This window comes from Aquarana catesbeiana, linkage group LG02 (genome assembly GCF_042186555.1).
Source record: "Aquarana catesbeiana isolate 2022-GZ linkage group LG02, ASM4218655v1, whole genome shotgun sequence".
Taxonomy (NCBI): Eukaryota; Metazoa; Chordata; class Amphibia; order Anura; family Ranidae; genus Aquarana; species Aquarana catesbeiana.
This window is the reverse complement of record NC_133325.1, coordinates 466,379,353-466,404,440: the sequence shown is the minus strand read 5'-3', so window position 1 is coordinate 466,404,440 and position 25,088 is coordinate 466,379,353. Positions and strand designations below refer to the sequence as shown.

Genomic DNA, 25,088 nt, shown 5'->3' with positions numbered 1-25,088 from the left:
TCTTATTTATTTTACTTTTTATTTTTTATTTTGACACTGTCCTTTTTAAAAAAAAAAAAAAAAGGGTCACTTTTATTCCTAGTACAACAAATGTAAACATCCCTTGTAATAGAAAAAAAAGCATGACAGGACCTCTTATATATGAGATCTTGGGTCAAAAAGACCTCTCCGCCACCGATGGGGGCCTCTCCCGCCACCGATTAAAAGTGATCTCGTGGTGAACCCATCGCAGAGACCACTTTTACCTCAAAGAGAAACGCACACCGTTCCTAAAAATGGCTAGCTGCTGCCACAACAACGGTATTTAGCGTCAAAGTACCGACGTACAGGTACGGCGATTTGCGTGAAGTGATTAACTGACAACTGCATGGTCGTGCAACGCTGTATCCAAATAAAATTGATGCCCTTTTTTTCCCCCACAAAAGAAGTTTTCTTTTGGTGGTATTTGATCACCTCTGCGTTTATTTTTTGCACTGTAAACAAAAAAGACATGTAGATATATTTAACAATCGATTCCCATTGCATATCACACATACCTATCCACATGATGCCCAGTAACTCAGTCTTCTTAGGTGCAAAATTCTGACACGTTTGTTTTGTTGTTGTGTTTTTTTACATATATTTACAATGTTATTCAATCCAGCATTTATCTACTTCTTTGCGTCATCTTGTTATGATGCATATGTTTTATTCAACTGTGGCCTCCCCCATGCACATATAGAGAGCTATTTTTAATATATACCTATTGTGTGAGTATGTAATGTTTCTCACATAAAACACACCACACCAGCAGAGTTATTTTTATTACAATGTTGAACTTTATGCGGGCTCCCCTTTAGAATTTCTTGATATTTATAATTCATTTTATTGTCTAACATCATGTTATTTACACTCATTTCTAATTGGCTTGTTTAACCGCTTCAATACCCGGCCATAGTCAAATGACGTCGACAGATGGGATCTCCCATCCTGGGTGGACGTCATATGACGGCCTCGGCTTTCCGCCGCTACTGCGGGCCCCCGGGGGCCCGCAGAGCGGCGATCGGGGTACCGTTGTGTCCCTCAGGACACAGCTGTTCCCCGATGGGGGTATTGAAGCAGCGGCGGCGGCGTGCGGCGGGCGGCGAAGCGGCGGTAACGGCGGATGCAGAGCGGCATTGGGAAGCGTGTACTACTCGGTTTCCGGCGGAAGAGGAGTGATCAGGGCGGTGATCGGGGCTGAGGCTTTTCCCCTGGATACGGCTCAGCCCCGATCACTGTAGCCAATGGCATGGCTCTGCATCACATGACCGGCTGTGTCCAATCACAGCCGGTCACTAATGTAAACAAAACACACACAGTCAGATAGTAACTGCTGTTGCTGGGCTCTTCTCCTCACACACCGATCCAGTGTGAGGAGAAGAGATCAGCTAACAGTGAGTTACTAATTACATGTACTACTGTGCCCAGATCGCCCCTCCTAAATAAAGAGTACCTGTCACCTCAGTACCTGTCACCTCAGAGTACCTGTCACCTCAGAGTACCTGTCATCTCAGAGTACCTGTCCATCACCTGCCACCAGAGTACCCGCCACCTCATCACCTGCCACCAGAGTACTCGCCACCTCATCACCTGCCACCAGAGTACCCGCCACCTCATCACCTGCCACCAGAGTACTTGCCACCAGAGTACCCGCCACCTCACCACCAGAGTACCCGCCACCTCATCACCTGCCACCAGAGTACCCGCCACTTCATCACCTGCCACCAGAGTACCTGCCACCTCATCACCTGCCACCAGAGTACCTGCCACCTCATCACCTGCCACCAGAGTACCCGCCACCTCATCATCTGCCACCAGAGTACCCGCCACCTCATCACTTGCCACCAGAGTACATACAGCCAGTCAGCCACTATGTCCAGAAAGATGTACACCCCAGAAGAGGCATACCAGATCCTGAGTCTGACCGATGAGAGCAACGGGGAGCTCTCACCGCTCAGTTCAGATTCTGGTTCTGATTCGGAATATGAGCCCCCCGAAGGCAGCACATCCGGATCAGATTTAGAGGAGGAAGTAGTCCGTCCAAAAAGACGACGGTCTGAAAACCAGGCAGCTACCAGCAGTGCCAGCGGCGGTAGACCCCAGGAGGAGGGGCCCAGTACAAGCGCTGCTAGATCCCAGGAGGAAAGACCCAGCACAAGTGGACGCCAAAGAAGTAGGGCCCAAACCCATCTTCCAGATTCCTTGGCAAACCCATTGTGGCTGCCTTTTACCACAGGGTCAGCCACGATCCCCCCTTTTACAGCACAGTCGGGTGTGCAGGTCAACACTGCAGGATTTACACAAATGGATTTTTTAAATTTATTTTTCCCGAACGATTGGATTCAAGGCATCGTGGACCAAACTAATCTGTTTGCCCAACAATTTATTGCAGCCAACCCCAGCTCCAGCTATGCCCGCCCTTTTGAGTGGAGACCGCTAACAGTAGTGGAGCTAACATTGTTTTTAGGCCTAACCCTGAACATGGGGCTTACAAAAAAAAATGAAATTCATAAGTATTGGTCGACCAAACCCATCCAACATATGCCAAATTTTTCAGCAGCCATGTCCAGGTCCCGATACGAAATCATAATGCGCTTCTTGCATTTTAATGACAACTCACAGTGCCCCCCCCGAAATCACCCAAACTTTGACAAATTATATAAAGTTCGCCCCCTAATTAATTTTTTTTCCCAGAAGTTTGCCGAAGTTTATGTCCCTGAAAAAAATATATCTGTGGACGAATCCCTGGTGCATTTCACAGGCCGGCTGGGAATCAAACAATATATACCCAGTAAGAGGGCGAGGTATGGCTTGAAGCTTAACAAGCTTTGTGAAAGTGCCACTGGTTATGTGTACGCATTCCGCATGTACGAAGGGAAAGATACCCAGCTCCAGCCCCCTGAATGTCCCTCGTACATGGGAATAAGTGGGAAAATTGTTTGGGAGTTGGCATTCCCACTCCTCCAAAAGGGGTACCATATTTATATGGATAATTATTATACGAGTTTGCCCCTTCTCCGCCACCTATATCTCAAACAAACTTTGGCCTGTGGTACAGCTAGAAAAAACCAAAAGGGCTTCCCACAGTGTCTTGTCACCACAAACATTCCAAGGGGGGAATCGACAAGCTTGAGGAACGAAGAAGTGTTGGCTGTGAAGTGGAGGGATAGAAAAGAAGTGTACATCATGTCCACCATCCACGATGACACCTCGGTGGAACTTCACAGATGACGCGGTACCGTTCGCAAGCCAACCTGTATCACTGAGTACAATAAATACATGGGGGGGGGTGGATTTAAACGATCAGTTGTTGCAGCCCTATCTTTCAACAAGAAAAACCTTATTCTGGTACAAAAAAGTCGCAATTTACTTTTTTCATTTGGCCCTTTTAAATTCTTTCATAATATACCAAAAATCCACAGAAACGCCCACCACCTTCATAAAGTTTATTGAAGACATTGTCACTGCCCTGATTTATCAGCAAGTATCCCCCCCAGAAAGCATTCGCTCCGATTCTGTCAGCAGACTACATGAGCGCCATTTCCCAGACCATATTCCACCAACAGGATCCGGAAGACGACGCCAAAAAAAATGTCGGGTGTGCACCAAAAGAGGAATTAGGAAAGATACGAGCTTCCATTGTACCGACTGTCCCTCCCAACCTGGCCTTTGCATCGGAGAATGCTTCAGGCGATATCACACTCTGGAAAATTATTAGTCCATATTTCTAATACTGCCATTTCCCCGTTTTTAATTTCTGTCCTGAATATTTACCTTCCTCATCCAACCATATTATTGCCTTCCATGTGAACCGACCCTGGCCTGTTTCTCGACTATGCCTCTGCCTACCGTCTGCATTGTTTTTCCGCCATGTTTTTGCCTTTCACGTGAACTGACCCTGGACTGTATCGACTATGCCTCTGCCTACCGTCTATTTCTGCCTTTTACCTGCACTGACCTCGGCCTGTTGACCATGTTTTTGCCTGCCCCTTAGATTGATCTTTCACCCTGCTACACAGGGGTCTCACATATGTGAGGGGCTCCAGAATAGTGTTCGGAGTTCAGAAAACCAGTTTTTGGTTTTCTGTGTTCCCATAACAGGGTCTGGTTGCCCGGAGGCTTCAAAGCGATTTGGGTGGGAGAAGCCTCTACCCCTGTCCCCATTCTTTCCTGACCAATGCCCTAAGCTTGATGATACTGCCTGCTCCCTGGCCAAATACTCTGGCTGTGCTGACCATACCTCTGCCTGCTGCATGTACTAACTATGGACAGTATTCCTGCCTGCTGCATGGACGATCCTTTGATCCTTTTGCTGCTGCTGACCACATCCCTGCCTGCTATCTGGACTAATGCTTTGGCTGTGCTGACATCTCTACCTTTACTGACTATTCCTGCCTGCTGCCTGTTTTGCTGTTGCTGTCCACGTTCCTGCCTGCTGCCTGGACCAATGCTCTTCTCTGTGGACCACTGCACTACTAAAACTGCAGGTAATCTTTTCTTTACCCTTTACTCAGCAGAATGTATTTTGGTTTGTAATTGGTATGTACAGTACATGCTATGTGTTAGAAATATGAAGGGCCTTCAACAATGTGATAGGTTGGCAGGAATTTGTGTGTAATGTATGCTCCTAGAACAACTGACAGTGCTACTTGGATGTTGGGCCTCTGTATGTGGCCAGACTATGTAAAAGTCTCACACATGTGGTATCGCCATACTCAGGAGGAGTAGCAGAATGTATTTTGGGGTGTCATTTTTGCTATGTACATGCTATGTGTTGGAAATATCTTATGAATGGACAACTTTGTGTAAAAAAAATGCGTTTTCATTTTTTTTCCACAGTTTCCAAAAACTTCGGGAAAAAAATGAACCATTCAAAAGACTAATTATGCCTCATAGATTATACGTTGGGGTGTTAGCTTTCTAAAATGGGGTCATTTTGTGGGCGTTTCCGTTGTCCTGGTGCTCCAGGGCCTTCAAAATTGTAATAGGTGGTTGAGAAATGAGATGTGTAATTTATGCTCCTAGAATGCCTGGAGCTGCTACTTCAATGTTGGGCCTCTGTATGTGGCCAGACTATGTAAAAGTCTCACACATGTGGTATCGCCATACTCAGGAGGAGTAGCAGAATGTATTTTGGGGTGTCATTTTTGCTATGTACATGCTATGTGTTGGAAATATCTTATGAATGGACAACTTTGTGTAAAAAAAATACGTTTTCATGCATTTTCATTTTTTTTCCACAGTTTCCAAAAACTTCGGGAAAAAAATGAACCATTCAAAAGACTAATTATGCCTCATAGATTATACGTTGGGGTGTTAGCTTTCCAAAATGGGGTCATTTTGTGGGCGTTTCCATTGTCCTGGTGCTCCAGGGCCTTCAAAAGTGTGATAGGTTGTCATCATATGAGATGTGCAATTTATGCTCGTAAAATGCCTGACAGGGCTAGTTGGATTTTAGACCTCTGTATGTGGCCAGGCTGTGTAAAAGTCTCACACATGTGGTATCACTATACTCAGGAGGAGTAGCAGAATGTATTTTGGGGTGTTATTGCAAGTATGCATGTGCTGTGTGAGAGAAATAACTTGTTATTATGACGATTTTGTGCAAAAAAAAAAAAAATTTCCAAGAATTGTGGGAAAAAATTACAACTTCAAAAAGCTCACCATGCCTCTTGCTAAATACCTTGGAATGTCTGCTTTCCAAAAAGGGGTAATTTGGGGGGTATTTGTACTTTCCTGGCTTGTTAGGGCCTCAAGAAATGAGATAGGCCTTCAGTACATCAGGTGTGATCAGATGTGATCATTTTTCAATGATTTGCACCATAGCTTGTAGACTCTATAACTTTCACAGAGACCAAATAATATACACTAATTTGGGTTATTTTTACTAAAGATATGTAGCAGTATACATTTTGGCCCAAATTTACGAAGAAAAATTACTTATTTGCAAAATTTTACAATAAAAACTAAAAAAAAGTGTTTTTTTTTCAAAAATTTCTCTCTTTTTTCGCTTATATTGCAAAAAATAAAAAAAAACAGCAGTGATTAAATACCACCAAAAGAAAGCTATGTTTGTGAGAAAAAAATGATAAAAATTTGGTTTGGGTACAGTGTAGCATGACTGAGTAATTGTCATTCAAAGTGTGAGAGCGCTGAAAGCTAAAATTTGGTCTGGGAAGGAAGGGTGTATAAAAGCCCTGTATTGAAGTGGTTAAGATGCATGTTGTCTGTCTGTGTTTTTATACTGTTTTAATGTTGCACCAATTGCTGCCCAGCCAGTATTAAGCACTGGTAATCTTACTATGTCCTTTTCATGAGTAGTTTTTGTTTTAAGCCATAAGATGGCGCCAATCTCGGCCACTAGAGGGCCTCTCAAATTGTCCATTCATGTGAGTGATAATTGATGCACCACTTCAGCCAATCAACGCCCCTTATATAAGGCACTCACACTCCAGCACAAGCCAGCTTAAAACAGGAGCGCGCCTGTCATCATAATCGGCAGAGCGCACGCTCGGAAACGCGTTGCATCATATCCGGTGACGTCGCTGCGGTCCACATGCGTTTCAGCCCCTCTTCCTGTTCCAGCCTAATATATCCAGCTAACGATCGGTGCCCACAGGAGATAAGACTACCGAACCACCACTGCTACCCAGCCAGCGCAGGCTCACCTCAGAGGACCCCACGATGTCCTTCACTTCACTTACCCAGATGTGGAGCGATCGCCGGTGGCCAGCGGACATCGCGTTTGCAGACCCGCCGATTGGCTCCCCCTCTGACCAATCGGCGCGCCGCTGCTGTCTATTGCACGAAATGTCGTTTCGCTTAATAGAGCCGACCTGCCACAGTATATGTGGTTAATTGTACTGTACAGGACACAGGACAGTATTCATAGAACAGATTTCTCAACAATTTCCCCCCAAAGAAGCCCTTGAAATAATTTTCAGGTCTTAGGGAATTCCACATCTTTACCACTGTGAGAGTGAAAAAAACCCTTACACAGTTTAAGGTTAAACTGCTTCTCTTCCAACTTCACTGCGTGGCCATGTGTCCTCTTAAATGACTTTAGACTGAATAGCATTCTCCCTATGCTAGAATCACCATTGAGATATTTGTATGTTGCTATTGTATCTCCTCTTAAGTGTCTTTTCTCCATGGAGAATAAGTTTAATGCTTGCAGTCATTCCTCATAACTGAAGTCCGCTTAGCTTTGTTACCCTTCTCTGGACTTTTTCCAGCTCCAGCTCATCCTTCCTGAAGACTGGTGACCAGAACTGATGGCATACTCAAGATGTGGCTCGGCCAGAGTTTTGTAAAGTGGTAGAATTATAGATTTATCTCTTGAGTAAATACCCTTTTTAATGCATGCTAATATTTTGCTAGCTTTAATTGCTGCAGCTTGGCATTGCATACTATTGCATAGCCTGTGATCAACTAGGACCCCCATATCTTTTTCCATCCTTGATTTCCCCAAAGATTCACCCCAGCGAGTAACTTGTGTTCATATTTTTAGCCCCTATGTACATTGATTTAAATTTTTCAACATTAAACCTCATTTAGCTTTTAGTTGTCCATCCCTTATTTTATTGAGGTCTTCTTGTAAAATTTCTATATCCTGCTGTGAAGTTATTTCCCTGCTTAAAGCGGAGTTCTGCCCACCCCTTTAAAAATTAAAAGTCAGCAGCTACACATACTGTAGCTGCTGACTTTTAACATTAGGACACTTACCTGTCCTGGAGTCCAGCGATGTTTCCATCGGCTGGTCTGGTGCTGCCGTCGCCATTGCGGGTAAGGGACCCCGGCACCGGCTTGATTTTCTATGCATTGATTGGGGTCACAAAGCCTCTCCCTGTTAGTGATATGCAGGGCCAACGATGGGTTGGAATGCCCTAGAGTAGTGATATCACCCAGTGGCTTCCACTGCTCTAGGCATTGTTGGAGGGGGAGAGACTCTCCTCCCACCAGCCAGATGTTTAAATTGTGATGTGTGCTAAATTATATGCAGTGTGATGGGTGGCACCTCCCATATCTCCACCCTCCTCTGTACTGGCCCCTGCTAGCACCTAAGGCTCGGTTCACACTGGGGCGACTTGGGATCCGACTTGTACGCCCTCAAGTCGCCCCAAGTCGCTCCAGAAATAGTTTCAATGGGAGTTAACGCTAGCGTCTTAATAGACACTACTGAAGTCGCTCCGACTTCAGAGCGTACTCCCTGTACTACTTTGATCTGACTTCAGCCTATTGACTATCATTGAAGTCGGATCAAAGTCGGATCGCCGTCTCGCATGATCCGACTTCGGCATGCGACTTGTGCTCAGATGATCTTGAGGGGAACTCCGCGCCAAATTTTAAATAAAAATCCGGCATGGGTTCCCCCTCCAAGGGCATACCAGGCCCTTGGGTCTGGTATGGACCTTGAGGAGAACCCCCTACGCCGAAAAAACGGCGTGGGGGGTCCCCCCCCCCCCCCAATCCATACCAGACCCTTATCCGAGCACGCAGCCCGGCCGGACAGGAATGGGGGTGGGGACGAGCGAGCGCCCCCCCCCCCTCCTGAACCGTACCAGGCCGCATGCCCTCAACATGGGGGGTTTGGTGCCTTGGGGGAGGGGGGCGCGCTGCGGCCCCTCCCCACCCCAAAGCACCTTGTCCCCATGTTGATGAGGACAAGGGCCTCTTCCCGACAACCCTGGCCGTTGGTTGTCGGGGTCTGCGGGCGGGGGGCTTATCGGAATCTGGGAGCCCCCTTTAATAAGGGGGCCCCCAGATCCCGGCCCCCCACCCTATGTGAATAGGTATGGGGTACATGGTACCCCTACCCATTCACCTAGGGAAAAAAGCGTCAATAAAAAACACAGTACACAGGTATTTAAAATAATTTATTAGGCAGCTCCGGGATCTTCTTCCCACTTCGGGGGTCTCTCCGGCGTCTTCTCCTGCTGTCCGCATCTTCTGCCGGCTCCACCGCTATCTTCTGGCGCTCTTTTGCCAGCGGTGGTCCGGACCTCTGGATCATCTTCTTCCCTCTTCTCTTCCAGAGATGTTGACACGACGCTCTCCCCAGCCAGAATGGTTTCTGTGCGCTCTGCAAGGGACTTATATAGGCGGTGACCCCGCCCCCTTATGCCGTCACAGTCCCTGGGCATGCTGGGTCTGTGACGTTTTAGGAGGCGTGGTCACCGGGTGATGACCACGCCCCCTTATGACGGCACAGCCCCAGCATGCCCTGGGACAGTGACCTCATAAGGGGGCGGGGTCACCGCCTATATAAGTCCGTTGCGGAGCGTTCAGAGACCATTCCAGCTGGAGAGAGCGTCGTGTCAACATCTCTGGAAGAAAAGAAGAAGGCAGAAGTCCGGACCACCGCTAGCAATTGAGCTGCAGAAGATAGCGGAGGAGCCGGCAGAAGATGCGGACACCAGGAGGAGACGGCGGAGAGACCCCCGAAGTCGGAAGAGGACCCCCGAAGTCGGAAGAAGATCCCGGAGCTGCCTAATAAATTATTTTAAAAACCTGTGTACTGTTTGTTTTATTGACGCTTTTTTTCCCTAGGTGAATGGGTAGGGGTACCATGTACCCCATACTCATTCACATAGGGTGGGGGGGCCGGGATCTGGGGGCCCCCTTATTAAAGGGGGCTCCCAGATTCCGATAAGCCCCCCGCCCGCAGACCCCGACAACCAACGGCCAGGGTTGTCGGGAAGAGGCCCTTGTCCTCATCAACATGGGGACAAGGTGCTTTGGGGGGGGGGCGCACACTGCCCCGAAGCACCCCCCATGTTGAGGGCATGCGGCCTGGTACGGTGGGAGGGGGGCCGCCAGCGAAGTCGCCCGTCATGGAGGCGACTTGAAGTCGCCTCGTAATTTGCCGAAGTCGTGCCAAAGTCGCGCTGAAGCCGCGTTGAAGTCGCGGTACAAAGTCGCGTTAAAGTCGTGTTGCCCATGTGTGAACCGAAACTAAAGGGTACAGTCACTTTGCAGTGTTGCCAGTTGCTACATTTGATATCTGGCTTTCCAAGGAAACAATCTGCTTTTTGCGCATTTCTGTTCATCCTTGAACGGTTGCTCAGGGAGCGTATACATTGCACCAAAACCATTCCTGCTGGACATGTTATCCATTAGTGTAATGGGGATAATCCAGGAAATGTTAGGAATTATATTTTTACACAATTTAGTGTTAATTATCTGTTCATATTGTTAATCTTCCTTCCTGCCTTTATTTTATTCTGAACACTAGTAGTTCCCTAGCTGTTTGGGATCTCCTGCCCACTGATCACACAGCCTCCAGCGTCCTTTCCTCTCCTCCTGCTCTTGTTCACTGATCACAGGACCTCCTGGTGTCCTCTCCTCCTCCTGCCTGGTTCTTACCCTCTGAGCACACAACACCCAGCGTCCGTTCCTCCTTCTCTCTGTCACATGGCCCTTGGCATCTTTTCCTTTTGCTCCAACTTTCACAGCCTCTGGCATCCACTGCCAGTGCTCCTGCTTGCCTTTCTCTCTTCCTCACCCAGCTTGCTGGTCACACAGCCTTTCCTCCTGCTCACAGTGCCCATGTACTCAGTGCCCAATTACTCACAGTGCCTCCATATTGAGTGCCTCAGTAATCTCTGGTAAGCAGTACATGTGTGAGAAGGTGGTGGAGAACTAAAGAACTTGCTTAGAAGGAACTTGTTGCTGTTTATTTTGTGGATTTTATTTATTTGATTACATCATAACTGACCACTTTGTTCATTCACAATATTGTATAATTATCTGTTTGTCACTTAGTAAATAGTCTATGCAATTGGTGTTAAGCAGTTTTGCACTATAACTGGCAGCATTTGAAAGCCAGGTGTTATAGAGCCGTAATTTATACATTGTGCCACGGAACAATTTTTTTTAAATGGAAGGCCATAGGTCCACTTTAGGAATTAATTTTGTCTTGATATAACATGCTCTACTTACCTATGTTTCTATGTTGTATTTTTGTGCAAAAAAAATATTGTCCAAAGCCTGAAAGCATAATATTTGGCGCTTATCCTCTTACTGAAATGCAGTATCCTGTATGCTTAGTTCTCCATGTGTGATTTGGTAATATTATTTTTTTTATATTTAGAAAGGAAAATGGGACTTTTAAGGAGCAACTGAAAGAAAAAGACAAACACATTGGGAACCTACAAAATGAATGGGAAAACGAGGTATTAGCTTTGTCATATTCTGCTTAGATTGCCCTATGCTGCTATCAGTATGCAATTTGAAGTAACAGTATTAGCGGGGAACCATCTTTCCTTCAAAATGAAAACCTACAACTGTACATTTAGCTGTCTTGTAGAATGTAGATTACTAGTACAAAAATGAAACAACCCAGCAAACTATTATGATACCCATATACCACAACATTTACATAAAAAAAATGTATGCTGAAATGGTGTTCCTTTGGGATAAAAGCTTTAACTAAGTAAGAATCACTGGAAGCACACCTGTCAGAGGGTTGAGACAAGCCATCTAATGCTAACTGCCATTTTTGCTGGACAGCATGGTCTGTTAAAGGAAACAGATTTACTGGCAGAATCAACAGGTAAAAAAATGTTTCAGAGGGACCCAGAAAAACAAAACTGCTGCTGTGTTATTGCTATTGACAGACTGCATTATAGAATATGTTTTTTTTTTTTGTTTTTTATATTTCCCATAGTTCCACTTTTTTTTTAATGTTTTTGCTTTAAAGCTGAAGTTTAATCTGCTTATATTCTGCCTTCCCAACCCCCTTCCTATCAGTGGGCTAATGAAAGATTTAAATACATAATTTCTGTGCCTCTATGCCTCTGGGCCTGTATGGCAGATTATGGCTGATGGGAGAGGCTGGCAGGGTGCTATACATAACTTCCTGAAAACATTACAGAATCTTGCCTCAGTACTCCTCTCAATAGCCCGAGGCCCTGATGCAAGTAGTAGGCTGGCACTTAGAAGGAGTTATGCAAATATCAAAATGTCTTGATGGGTGATGTCAGCTTTGAGGCGTGGATGTTCCTAGGCATACTGCATTTTCTTGCAGAATGCCACATGTGATGCTGACCCTCCATGATTAAAAGCACTAAAGGGGATGGGCCAGAGACAGTCTGGGAAGGAAAAGGCTATATGATGCTGGATTTCCTTCAGCTGGGAAATAATGGCTCGATATGACTTGTTACAGTTTCATGTGTATGCTGTGAGAAGCTCACAGTGTGCAGTGACATCAGACTAAGCATTTTCAGTGGTGCAGAAGAGCCTGTACAATCATGAAGTTGATGGACCATTTCTCCTGGACTGAAGGTGATAGACCATTTCTCCTTTTTACAGAGAAACCCTATATTCCACTCCCTGCTCTGTGAGTACCCCATAGGGGAATACCCTCAAGTATAACTATGGCGCAGACCAGACAAAAGGGAGCCATTGCAAAAGGGCATGTAAACATTTGCTCTGCAGAAGGCCCACGTAAAACTCATTCTTAACCACTTCACGACCGCTCACTGTATATATACGTCATTTTTTAAAAGATGGATATCTCGGTAACGGCAGCAGCTGCTGCCACAACCGAGATATCCATCTTTACAGCGAGCGGTTCTGTACACGATAATGGTGGTCTCAGTGGCGGGTTCGCCGCGAGATCACCGTTATCGGCGGCGGGAGAGGTGCCACCCCCCCTCCCGCCGCTCTCCCGCACCCTCCGCCGCTTACCGGAGCCGTCGGTAGCGGCGGAGGAGATCGGGACCTGTCACCGCCGAGGTACTGAGACGAGTGAGGCCAAGATGGCCCCCACCCGTCTCTATACCATGTGACGGCCGGAGCGACGTCATTACGACGGCTCCGCCCACTTCTCTTAAAGGCACAATTTTTTTTGTGTCATTTTTTTTAAACAACTTTTTTTTTTTTTTTTTTGCATTTTAGTCTAAATATGAGATCTGAGGACTTTTTGACCCCAGATCTCATATTTAAGAGGACCTGTCATGCTTTTTTCTATTACAAGGGATGTTTACATTCCTTGTAATAGGAATAAAAGTGATCCAAATTTTTTTTTTTTTTAAAACAGTGAAAAAATAAATAAAATAAAGTAAAATAAATAATTAAAAAAAAAAAAAAAAAATTTAAAGCGCCCTGTCCCGACTAGCTCGCGCACAGAGGCGAACGCATACGTTAGTAGCGCCCGCATATGAAAACGGTGGTCAAACCACACATGTGAGGTATCGCCGCAACCAGTATTACGAGAGCAATAATTCTAGCCCTAGACCTCCTCTGTAACTCCAAACATGCAACCTGTAGAATTTTTTTAAACGTCGCCTATGGAGATTTTTAAGGGTAAAAGTTTGACGCTATTCCACGAGCGGGCGCAATTTTGAAGCGTGACATGTTGGGTATCAATTTACTTGGCATAACATTATCTTTCACAATATAAAAAAAAATTGGGCTAACTTTACTGTTGTCTTATTTTTTTATTCAAAAAAGTGATTTTTTTCCAAAAAAAAGACCGCTGCGCAAATACGGTGCAAAAAAAAAGTATTGCAATGACCGCCATTTTATTCTCTAGGGTGTTAGAAAAAAAACAATATATAATGTTTGGGGGTTCTAAGTAATTTTCTAGCAAAAAAACCTGTTTTAAACATGTAAACACCTAAAATCCAAAACGAGGCTGGTCTTTAAGTGGTTAATGGTGACAATGGGGTTGATTTACTAAAACTGGAGCGTGCAAAATCCGGTGCAGCTCTACATAGAGACCAATCAGCTTCCAGGTTTTTTTGCCAAAGTTTAATTGAACAAGCTGAAGTTAGAAGCTGATTGGCTACCATGCACAGCTACACCAGATTTTGCACTCTCCAATTTTAGTAAATCAACCCCAATGAGTCCCTTGCACCAGAACAAGAGCCGACTCTAATGCCCCATACACACGGTCGGACATTGATCACACATTCCGACAACAAAATCCATGGATTTTTTCCGAGGGATGTTGGCTCAAACTTGTCTTGTATACACACGGTCACACAGTTTTCGGAAAATCCGATTGTTCTGACGTGGTGATGTAAAACCCGTACGTCGGGTCTATAAACGGGGCAGTAGCCAATAGCTTTCGTCTCTTAATTTATTCTGAGCATGCATGGCACTCTGTGCGTCGGATTTGTGTACACACGATCGGAATTTCCGACAACGGATTTTGTTGTCGGAAAATTTTATGGCCTGCTCTCAAACTTTGTGTGTCGGAAATTCCGATGGAAAATGTGTGATGGAGCCTACACACTGTCGGATTTTCCGACAACAATGGCCTATCACACATTTTCTGTCGGAAAATCCGACCGTGTGTACAGGGCATTACACTGGTCTCTGCATCCAGTTCTAGCTGTATGTCAGGCATTCAACCAGTGACCTACCTGACAAAAGCAGAACTTTCTGCATCTATGTCACAGTTCCTCAGATAAATACCAGCGTTAATACAGCTATCTTCGCTAAGGGCTCAAAAACACCAAGCCTCTTCTCTTACTTTAATTTCTTTACTTAAGTCCAATCCCAATATGACTGGACTAGACATGGCAGACAATGACAGACAGGGAATAAAGAGGACATTGAAGCAGTATTGGAGGAAGCTGCAGAAGATATTTCTTCCCCCCATTGCGGCATTTTGGAATAGGGAGCTTCATGTAACATGCTTGCTAGTGTGTAAAAGCTCACTGTTGCAAAGGCCTTGCTATTATGTAGCTTGATTCTCCTCCATGTCACCATGCCTTTTTGGGTACAAAGACACCTGTAAAACCCTCAAAAAAATTCCCTGTTCATGAACAGATAGAATGTGCAATATACAGTATGATGATTGGATCACTATGGAAAGGATTTTCCCCTGCCGAAATCTATCCAGTGGAAAAAGAGTTAATCACACAGTGGCCTATTCCTGTCTGTTCCTGTAGTTGATCCTATTGAAGATCTGCTCTTTTTTATTTTTTATGTATATGCCCTAGAACATGTGATGAGACAAATTAAAGCGCTGCATAAATTGACGGCGCTATATAAGTACCATAAATAATAATTTACAGTATGGCGCTAACCTCCATTCACATGAGCAGAATCTTCACAGTGCTTACATTGCCTTATGTATACTCAGCTTGTGACCTATTGAAATCCTACCTCTGCCACTCATCTTACTTCTGTCTCGATATAGCTCCAGTTACCAGAGGCATTGCTTGTTGACGTCTGGACATTAGGATGACACCAAGCAATGCTTCCAAGCTAACTGAAAATCTGAATGCTGGGAGATATATAGAGGTGAGTGGGAGCTATATAGAGGCTGAGAAAGTAAGATGAGCAGTCGAGACACAATTTCAGTAGGTCACAAGCTTAGTGTACATAAAGAATGTAAGCAATGAGAAGCTTGGGTAAACAGCATGTTAAAAAGAAAACGATTGGTGATGATGCTGTTGACTGCATGTTAAACACTGGCTGTTTGATCAGAAGTTGTCCATATTGGGGTGGAACCTTTGTGAGAGAGGATTAGCCACAAGTCTGCATAGATTGATAGTGTGAAAGCACCCTAGACCACATTGGATGTTTATATCACCCATGATGAACTACAATTATTAGTCACCTATAGAGCCTGTGCATTAGAAAAATGCAGCTCCCTGCAAGGGCATAGAGAAAACCATGTTTTTTTTGTGCCTGTTCAAACTTCCCTGCAGCTGTCACCTGTGGTGCAGAGCAGTGCAGAAAAGTGCAACCCTGCTGCAGTTTTCCACACCGCTCTGCAGATTAACTAGACCAAATTGCAAAGAAAACTCTTGCAGCTGGGGGAATCTGATGGACAGTCACGGATGATCCTGTATGGCTCTCCATGAAGCAGTTGACAGACAGCTTTTCCTCTTCTTCCTCTCACAGCTTTCAGCTGCTTCAAGGAGAACCATACAGGTAGATCGGTTCTTGTAATTGCCCATCCCCTGTTGCACCGATAATCCACGACTGTCCATTGGATTCCTCTTGCTGCCTAGCCCCTCTGTGTGCTCCCTTGGCCCCCGCTCGTCCTTCGGACACTTTCAGAATAGAGAGTGGGGAAAGGGGCCAGTAAATATGTCCTTTACCAGCCCCTTCCTTTTCTGAATGAACACAGTGAGTGATTAGTACCGATGTTCATTCATGTTTATTCATATGCAGTGCAACTGTGGCTACAGAGAAAGGGCCTAGGCAATGTTTCCTTAGCCTTTCTTTGTCTCAAAAGTGAAACTTAGACCCCATTCACGCTTGAGCAACTTGTCATACGGCTTTGGACCCCACGGTCACATAACAAGTTTCACCCCATGTTTCTCAACGATAACCATTCATATCTGTGCGACCGCTTTCGAAACAGCGCGCGCCGATGTACATCGGCAGAATGGCACTGGCAGGCAAAAGGGCGTACAGGTACATCCCCTTTAAGAAGCGGTGTCACGAGCGCATGTGCGCGCCACCGTCTCCGTGACAGTGGGTCCCACGGACTCGATGTCCGCTGGGTGCCCGCAATCGTGTCACGGAGAGGAAGAACGGGGAGATGCTTATGTAAACAAAGCATTCCCTGTTCTGCCTAGTGACAGGACAGTGATCTACTGCTCTCTGTAATCGAGAGCAGTGATCACTGTCCTGTGTGTTCAAGCCCAGCCCCCTCACAGTTAGAATCACTCCCTAGGACACACTTAACCCCTTCACTTCCCCCCTAGTGGTTAACCCCTTCACTGCCAGTGTCATTTACACAGTAATCAATGCATTTTTAATTGCACTGATCGCTGTATAAATGACAATGGTCCCAAAAATCTCCGATGTGTCCATCATAATGTCACAGCCCCGATAAAAATCGCAGATCGCCGCCATTACTAATATAAATTAAAATAAAAATGCCATAAATCTATCCCCTATTTTGTAAACGCTATCAATTTTGCGCAAACCAATCACACAGTGGTGCAGTGGATAGCACTTTCACCTAGCAGTAAGAAGGGTTGCTGGTTCGAATCCCAACCACGACACTACCTGAATGGAGTTTGCATGTTCTCCCTTTGCCTGCGTGGGTTTCCTCCAACACTCCAAAGACATGCTGGTAGGTTAATTGGATCTTGTCTAAATTGTCCCTAATATGTATATGTATGAATGTGAGTTAGGGACCTTAGATTGTAAGCTCCTTGAGGGTAGGGACTGATGTGAATGTACAATGTATATGTAAAGCGCTGCGTGAATTGATGGTGCTATATAAGTACCTGAAATAAATAAATAAAAATCAATATACGCTTATTACGATTTTTTTTCTTACCAAAAATATGTAGAATACATATCGGCCTAAACTGAGGAAAAGTTTTTTTTATATATTTTTGGGGGATATTTATTATAGCAAAGAGTAAAAAAATACTGAGTACCGATCAAATACCACCAAAAGAAAGCTCTATTTGTGGGGAAAAAAGGATCAATTTTGTTTGGGAGCCACGTTGTACGACCGCGCAATTATCAGTTAAAGCGACGCAGTGCCGAATCGCAGTGCTCTGGTCTTTGGCCAGCCAAATGGTCAGGGGCTGAAGTGGTTAAAGTAGTTCCTGCACTACTTTGGTCCAACTTTCATGCGACCTGAGGGCCATAGACTTCAATGTAAACCCTCAAAAGTCGCGCCTGCATGATTTGTGTGCGACTTATGAAAAGATTGCCGGCAATTAAAAATAAATTAAAAAAAAAAAACATTGGGTCCCCCTCCCCCATTCCATACCAGGCCCTTTGGATCTGGTATGGATCTTAAGGGGAACCCCACACCAAAATTAAAAAGAAAAAATTGCATGCCCCCACCCCCCCAAATCCATGCCCGACCCTTATCAGAAAAAGAAGCAGCGCAGGTCAGGAAAGGGGGGGGGGTGAGTAAGCCACCTCCTGAACCATACCAGGTTGCATGCCCTCAACATGGAGGGGGTGGATTGGGGTAGGGGGACAACCAGATCCCCCTCCATGTGAATGAGTACGGGGTACATAGTGCCCCTACTCATTCACCAAAAAAAGTGTAGTGTAAAAAAATGACAGTAGGCAGTTTTTGACAATACCTTTATTTAAAATATAAAAAAAAAGTCCATGATCTGCCCGCTGCCATAATGCCCACCACTACTGCCAACCTGAAAAAAAACCCTCCAGTCTCAACAAAGGCTCCCGCCATCTGACAGGTCTTAAATAACTTGTGATGTCACCGACCCAGCATGCCCTTGGTTTGTGACGTCACAAGGGAGGCCCCTTGGTTAAAGAGCTGTCAGATGGCGGGAGCCTTCGTCGGGGCCGGAGGGTTTTTTTTTTCCTTTTTCAGGTCGGCGGTGGCAACGGGCATTGTGATTTGACGATGGATCCACAGCAGGTGACTTTTTTTTTTATTTTTTAATAAAGGTCTTCTCAAAATCTTGTGTTTACAATTTTTAGGTGAATGAGTAGGGGTGCTATATACCCCATACTCATTCCCATGGGGGGGGGGGTGCTGGGATCTAGGGGCCCCCTTTTTCAAGGGGGCTTCCAGATTCAGATAACCTGCCAGGGTTGTGGAGAAGAGGCCCTTGCCCCCCTCCACTAAAGCATCCCCCCATGTTGAGGGCATGCGGCCTAGTATGATTAAGTAGGGGGGGAGGCTCGATCGCTCCCCCCTTTCCTGACCTGCCAGGCTACATGCTTGGATAAAGGTCTGGTATGGATTTTGGGGGGCCCACATCATTGGCGTGGGGTTCACCTTAAAATCCATACCAGACCCAAAGGGACCCCACACTGTTTCTTTTGTTTTTCTTTGCCAGGATTAATCTGTTTACATTTAGCTGTCAGTGGGGAAACAACTGATCAGACTCCCTTGCCCACCCCTTAACAACCAACTATTCTTCATACAGAATTGGAATCCGTCGATCATTTTTCGACTGATCCAAATTCAACTCATTCTGAAAATTTGGAATTTGTTAGAAAATAACTAAACAAAACTAAACAAATTCTGTTCTGCACATGTCTAACGACTTTTTAGAGCAACAACAAAACGATCACATTGGTCAAAGCCAAGTTGCATCAAAGTCGCACTTTAAAGTCGCAATGGAAATTGCACAATTTTTTTTTTTTTGTAAAAGTTTTTATTAATGGTATACAGAAGATAACAGGAAATGAACAAATGCGGACGCAGTATGAAATTCAGAGATATATGGTAATACGACTGTGTAGTGAATCATGCAAATCAAACAATAGTAAAACATTTTTAAATACATCTTGTCTAATGAAAGTGGGAGATATGAAAAATAGATAGGTAGACGATATGTTAGTTACCCTGTGTAATGTAAAGGTACATCTGTTTTGAGAGCATCTCCATTTTTTAATGGATTATCTGGGTATTTAGGATAGAAATATAATGTGGTAAGGATTGATTAGCCTTTGATTAGGGGTAGGGGGAAAAGGGGGACTAATGGTTCGGTTGGTAGCATCAGGTATTTTAGATATCATTCTGCAGTATACTCGCTTGAAAGTGAGAAGGGGAGGCCGGAACAAAGAAATAGGGGAAGAGGGGTGGCGAGGAGGGGTTGAAGTTGTTTTTGTCTCATTTGGCCTGCCACAGCTCTCGCGTTTGTATTAAGTAAGGATCTTTTGGTATTCTGTTGTTTTGGTATTTTTTTGTTGTGTAATGCAACCAACAAGAGCAAATCTGGGTGAATTTAGAAGGCGGTTTTAGTAATACGGCGGAACCAGCCCTCTTGGGACGGTGGTTCTGGGAAGCGCCATTTGTTTGCAATACATCTTTTTGCTGCATTTACCATGTGCATGGCTAAAGAGCGGAAGTACGTACGTTTCGGCAGTGAGGAGTGGTGCAACAAGAATTGTGCTGGAGTGTAATCCAGCGTGTAGGTAGTTATCTGGTGGATGAGTCTGTGTACTTCCTTCCAAAAAGGTTGGAGTTTAGGGCACGTCCCCCAGATGTGCAGTAGTGATCCAATCTCTGTTCCACATCTCCAGCAGTGCGGAGAGATTGCCGGGTATATGTGGTGAAGATTGAGGGGTGTTCACTTGAGAGCAATTTGAATGCATTTTCTTGTGCATAAATATTCAACGATCCCTTATGGATAATTGTGTAGATGGTTTCCCATTCAGTGTCCGAGAGAGTTATGGAGAGATCTTGTTCCCATTTACTGTTGGCCCAGCTGTTTTTGGGGTTCTGATCTGAAAATAATAGGGCATACGTGTAGGATATGAGCTGTCTCTGGGGTTCCGTTTTTAACCACTTGCCGACCGCCTAACGCAGATTTACTGCGGCAGAATGGCACGGGCAGGCAAAATCACGTACCTGGTACATGATCTGCCTCCTGCGGGCGGCATCGTTAGGGGAACGATCAATGCTGAGGGGGAGGCCACTCATTCGTGGCCACCCCCTCGCGCTCGCTCCCAACGAATGAAAATCTTCCTCTGCTGTTGTAATGTAAACAGCGGCAGAGAAAGCGATGTCATCTCTCCTCGGGAAGCCTTTTCGTTACGGCGCCAAGGAGAGAAGACATCCAAGTAAGTATGCACAACACTACACTGACAGTAGAACATGCAGGCACACTTTTCACCCCCTGATCACCCCCCTGCACCCCCTGATCACCCCCTGTCCCAGTGACACCAATAGCAGTTTTTTTTTTTTTTTTACTGATTACTGCATTGGTGTCATTTTGTGACAGTTATAAGTGGTAGGGCAGTTAGTGTTAGGCCCCTTTAGGTCTAGGGTACCCCCCCAATAAAATTTTAACCCCTTGATCACCCCTGTCGCCAGTGTCACTAAGCGATCGTTTTTCTGATCGCTGTATTAGTGTCACAGGTGACGCTAGTTAGGGAGGTAAGTATTTAGGTTCGCCGTCAGCGTTTTATTGCGTCAGGGACCCCCATATACTACCTAATAAAAGGTTTTAACCCTCTGATTGCGCCCTAGTTAACCCTTTTACCAGTAATCCTCGTATAACTGTTACGGCTGACGCTGGTTAGTTAGTGTGTTTTTTATAGATTCAGGGCACCCGCTGTTTATTACCTAATAAAGGTTTAACCCCCTGATCACCCGGCAGGTGATACAAGTTAGGTTTTAGGGTCTGCGTCGCCCCAGGCAGCGTCAGTTTAGTGCCAGTACCGCTAACACCCACGCACGCAACATACACCTCCCTTAGTGGTATAGTATCTGAACGGATCAATATCTGATCCGATCAGATCTATACTAGCGTCCCCAGCAGTTTAGGGTTCCCAAAAACGCAGTGTTAGCAGGATCAGCCCAGATACCTGCTAGCACCTGCGTTTTGCCCCTCCACCCGGCCCAGCCCACCCAAGTGCAGTATCGATCGATCGATCACTGTCACTTACAAAACACTAAACACATAACTGCAGCGTTCGCAGAGTCAGGCCTGATCCCTGCGATCGCTAACAGTTTTTCTGGTAGCGTTTCAATTAGTCGCTAACAGTCAGGAGCTTTTTTACCTGTGTCACTTACTTTGTATACAAGATAACTGGACATCAGCTCAGACCGACAGCGTCCTGCACACTGCAGTGGACGCTCGGTGTGAGCAGTGTCCGGATATAAGAAGCCCTCCTCGCCAATCAGCTGTTGGTGTAATAGCCAACAGCTGATTGTCAGTGGCAGAGGAGGGGCGGACACGCTGAGAATGGCCCCCCGGGGTGGGGCGAGTGCCGCCAGGTCCCCCCGCGCATGCGCAAGCATCCGCGATGAGGCGTGGCCACGCCTACTCCACCCGCTGACACGTCTAGCTTCCCCGGCGGACTGCGCATGCCCTCCGGGGTCGCAAGATGGAGGACAGTGTAGACAACACTGTAGCCTCACACAACGCCGCCATGAGCCGGAACCACTCAGGCGGCTTTGTGTGCCGGGCGAACTTCAGGTCACAGACTGGGATTTTATTAACGGCACAAAAAAAATGTGCACAAAGTTTAAAGTATTGTAAATTTATCGCAATACAGGGGAAACGCCGCTGACTGACAGTATTTTACAGGCTGAGATTTTACATTCAATGAAAAAGGATTATAAAACGACAAACAAAATGAGAATATAAGTACATGTGGGAATTACACTACTTAGTAGATGTTATATGGGCTGGGGTGACAAATATTAAAGTTAGATATACATAGAGATTGTATTTCTGGGGACTATAGAGAGGAAAACAGTTACACTAAGCATATATGTACACAGTCTGCAATTAAAGTATAGTATGTATGGCATGATTATACGTCATAGAGGCGGAGGAACAGATTTAAATGACATATAGGGAAGGGGGCAGTGATGCCAAAAAGATGTTTATATAGTCAAAGGGCAGATTGGTAGCCCATGGTTTACAAGGATAATCATCTTAATTATTGCTCCCTACCGCCTGAAGAGAAACCTTCAAGGAAAGGCTTGAACCAGATGGTTTCGTTCAAGCCTGGGGGTTGAGTAGCTCTTAAATTATATATCCAGCGGGATTCCAACTGTAACAATGTCTTGTTCCAGTCGCCTCCCCTTGACCCCGGGTGTACCCGGTCTAAAATAAGAAATTTAATCTTTGGAAATTTGCAGTTGTGCACTATTGTGGTATGTCTCCAAGTGGGAGATCAGGGTCACAGGTTTTCATGCCCAGTATATGTCTATATGCTCTCTTCCAAAACTCTGTTTTTGTTTTTCCTATATAGAAACACGTACACTCGCATATGAGTATATAGATCACCCCGCAAGTTTTACAATTAGCGAAGTGTTTAGGATGGAAAATCTGACCGTTCGGAAGGGTCGGGTTTTTGTCTGTGAGCATGTATTTACAGTAGTTGCAATCTCCACATCTAAAAGTTCCCTTGTACTTGCAGTGGGATTTGCCTACTTCCCCCTTGAATTCACTCGTAGTGATTTTATCTCTCAAAGAAGTGGTTCGTTTAAAGGTGAAGAGGGGTCTCTGTGGGACAAATGGCCCCAATGTTGGATCACACTGTAGCATATGCCAGTATCTTTCCACAATGTTCCTGACTTGTCTATGTTGGTTATTGTATTTTGTGATGATTCTAATAGTGTCCATATCATTTTTGCCAGTTTTATTTGCTTTTTCCGAGTACAGTAACTCGTTTCTTGGCTGCATAAGGGCTTTTTTGAAAGACAGTTTGAGTGAAGCATGGGAATAGCCCCGTAGTAATAATCTGTCACATAATTTGTTTTCTTCCATTCTAAAAGTGTCATCGTTGGAGCAATTGCGTCTCACTCTAAGGTACTGGCTATACGGAATTGAATCAAGGAGGGGTTTGGGGTGGAAGCTAGTGGCATGTAAAATTGCATTGCTCGCAGTAGGTTTTCTGTAAAGTTTACTCATGATAGTCCCTCCCCCTCCTCTGTAGACCTTCACATCCAAAAATGTTACACAGTGTTCATCAAATGACATTGTAAAGTTAAGGTTGAATTTGTTTTGATTCATCCTCAACAGGCATTGTTGGAGGAGATCAGTCGATCCATCCCATATAATAAAGAGGTCATCGATGTATCGGTACCATCCGAGTATGTGGTCCGTATACATCGATAGACTTTCGTCACCCAGAAACATGGCCTCCCACTCCCCCAGGTATAGGTTGGCGTACAATGGGGCACAACATGTCCCCATCGCAACCCCCTGCACCTGGAGGTAGTGGGAGCCATTAAAAGTAAAAACATTATGGCTGAGAATGAATTCTAGTAATGAGGTGATGAACTCTCCATATGTGGGATCTATGTCTCTAGCTGTGCGAAGGATGTGTTTGATAGCTGCTACACTCTTCTCATGGGGGATAGAGCTATAGAGAGATTCAGCATCTATTGTCACAAAAACTGCATGTTCAGGGATTTCCAATTTATCAATAATTTGCAGAAAATGCAATGTATCTTAGACGAAGTAAGGTAAAGAAGAAACGAATGGTTTCAAAACTTCGTCTATCAGTTTGCTAGCATTCTCGCTAATCGCCCCTATACCGGAAATGATTGGTCTACCAGGGGGGTTTTTTGTGTCCTTATGGACTTTTGGTAGTGAATAAAAGACCGGTATGCGGGGGAAATTATTCCTAATGAATTCCCATAGGGACTTGGTGATTATCGAGTTGGAATAGGCCGTATCTATCAATATGTAGAAGTCCTGATTGTATTTTTTGACCAGACTTGCCGGTATCCGGCGATACCATTCTGTGTTGTTTAATATTTTATTGCACATCTTGATATAGTCCTCATTATTAAATACCACAATATTTCCACCCTTATCTGCATTTTTTATTGTAATTCGATTATTATTTGACAGTGTTTTCAGTGCTGCTGTTTCTCTTTTGGTTAAATTCCTGGGGAATTTGGTATGGGTTTTTATCTTGCCTAGTTCTTTATCAACTAATTTGAGGAAAGCCGCCGCATTTGGATGGGTACATATAGGTGCTGGACAGAAATCTGATTTCTTTTTTAATGTGGATTTGTTTCCCCTAGAGGGTTCATTGGATGTTTCGATTGACTCTAAAATTTGGGAAAGGTCGATCTCATCTATGAGATCGATTGGATCGTTTTCATCGAGAAGGGACACCAGTTGCTTCAATGCCTGGTTTTCTTGTGGAGTTAGATCATTTGGCCCTTCCTGTCTGTGGTAGAGTTTTTTTAGAATCAACTTTCGTATAAAGAGTTGGAGATCCTTGTAGATCTCGAATTTATCCAAATTTTGGTTGGGACAGAAATTTAAACCTTTTTTGAGGACAGCAATTTCATCATGGGAGAGTTTGTAGGATGAAAGGTTGGTTATATTTAAATCATCCGATTCTTGTTCTTGACCAGCAATTGGGACAGTTAAAGTGCTGTCTGTGTGTAAGTGTTGGGGTTGGATTGTGTGGGTTGCACAACCATCAAAATCTTTTCTAAAAAAGATGGGTCATTGGAGATAGTGTCTAGTGACGCAACAGTTTAGGGGTTTGGCTGGGAAGTGGTTTCCCTTGTCGGGATATGCATGTTAGTTTGTGTATTAGGTGCTTTAATGGTTAACTCATGTGTGGGTGTAAGGGAGTTAGTTTTCTTGGGGATATCGAGAGTTAATTTCTTCGCCTGTTGTCCCTCATTGGGGTCCCCGCGAAATGTGCGTTTAGTGCTC

The 25,088-nt window shown here is 44.9% G+C and overlaps 1 protein-coding gene across 1 annotated transcript in view; it reads left to right on the top strand.

Moving 5' to 3' along the window:
- SYCP1 (synaptonemal complex protein 1) overlaps positions 1–25,088 on the top strand; it is a 360,929-nt gene that overhangs the window by 130,547 nt on the left and 205,294 nt on the right. The window contains exon 13 of the mRNA XM_073615691.1: positions 11,114–11,195. Within this exon, the coding sequence (XP_073471792.1) occupies positions 11,114–11,195 (82 nt within the window). The remainder of the gene's footprint in view (positions 1–11,113; positions 11,196–25,088) is intronic.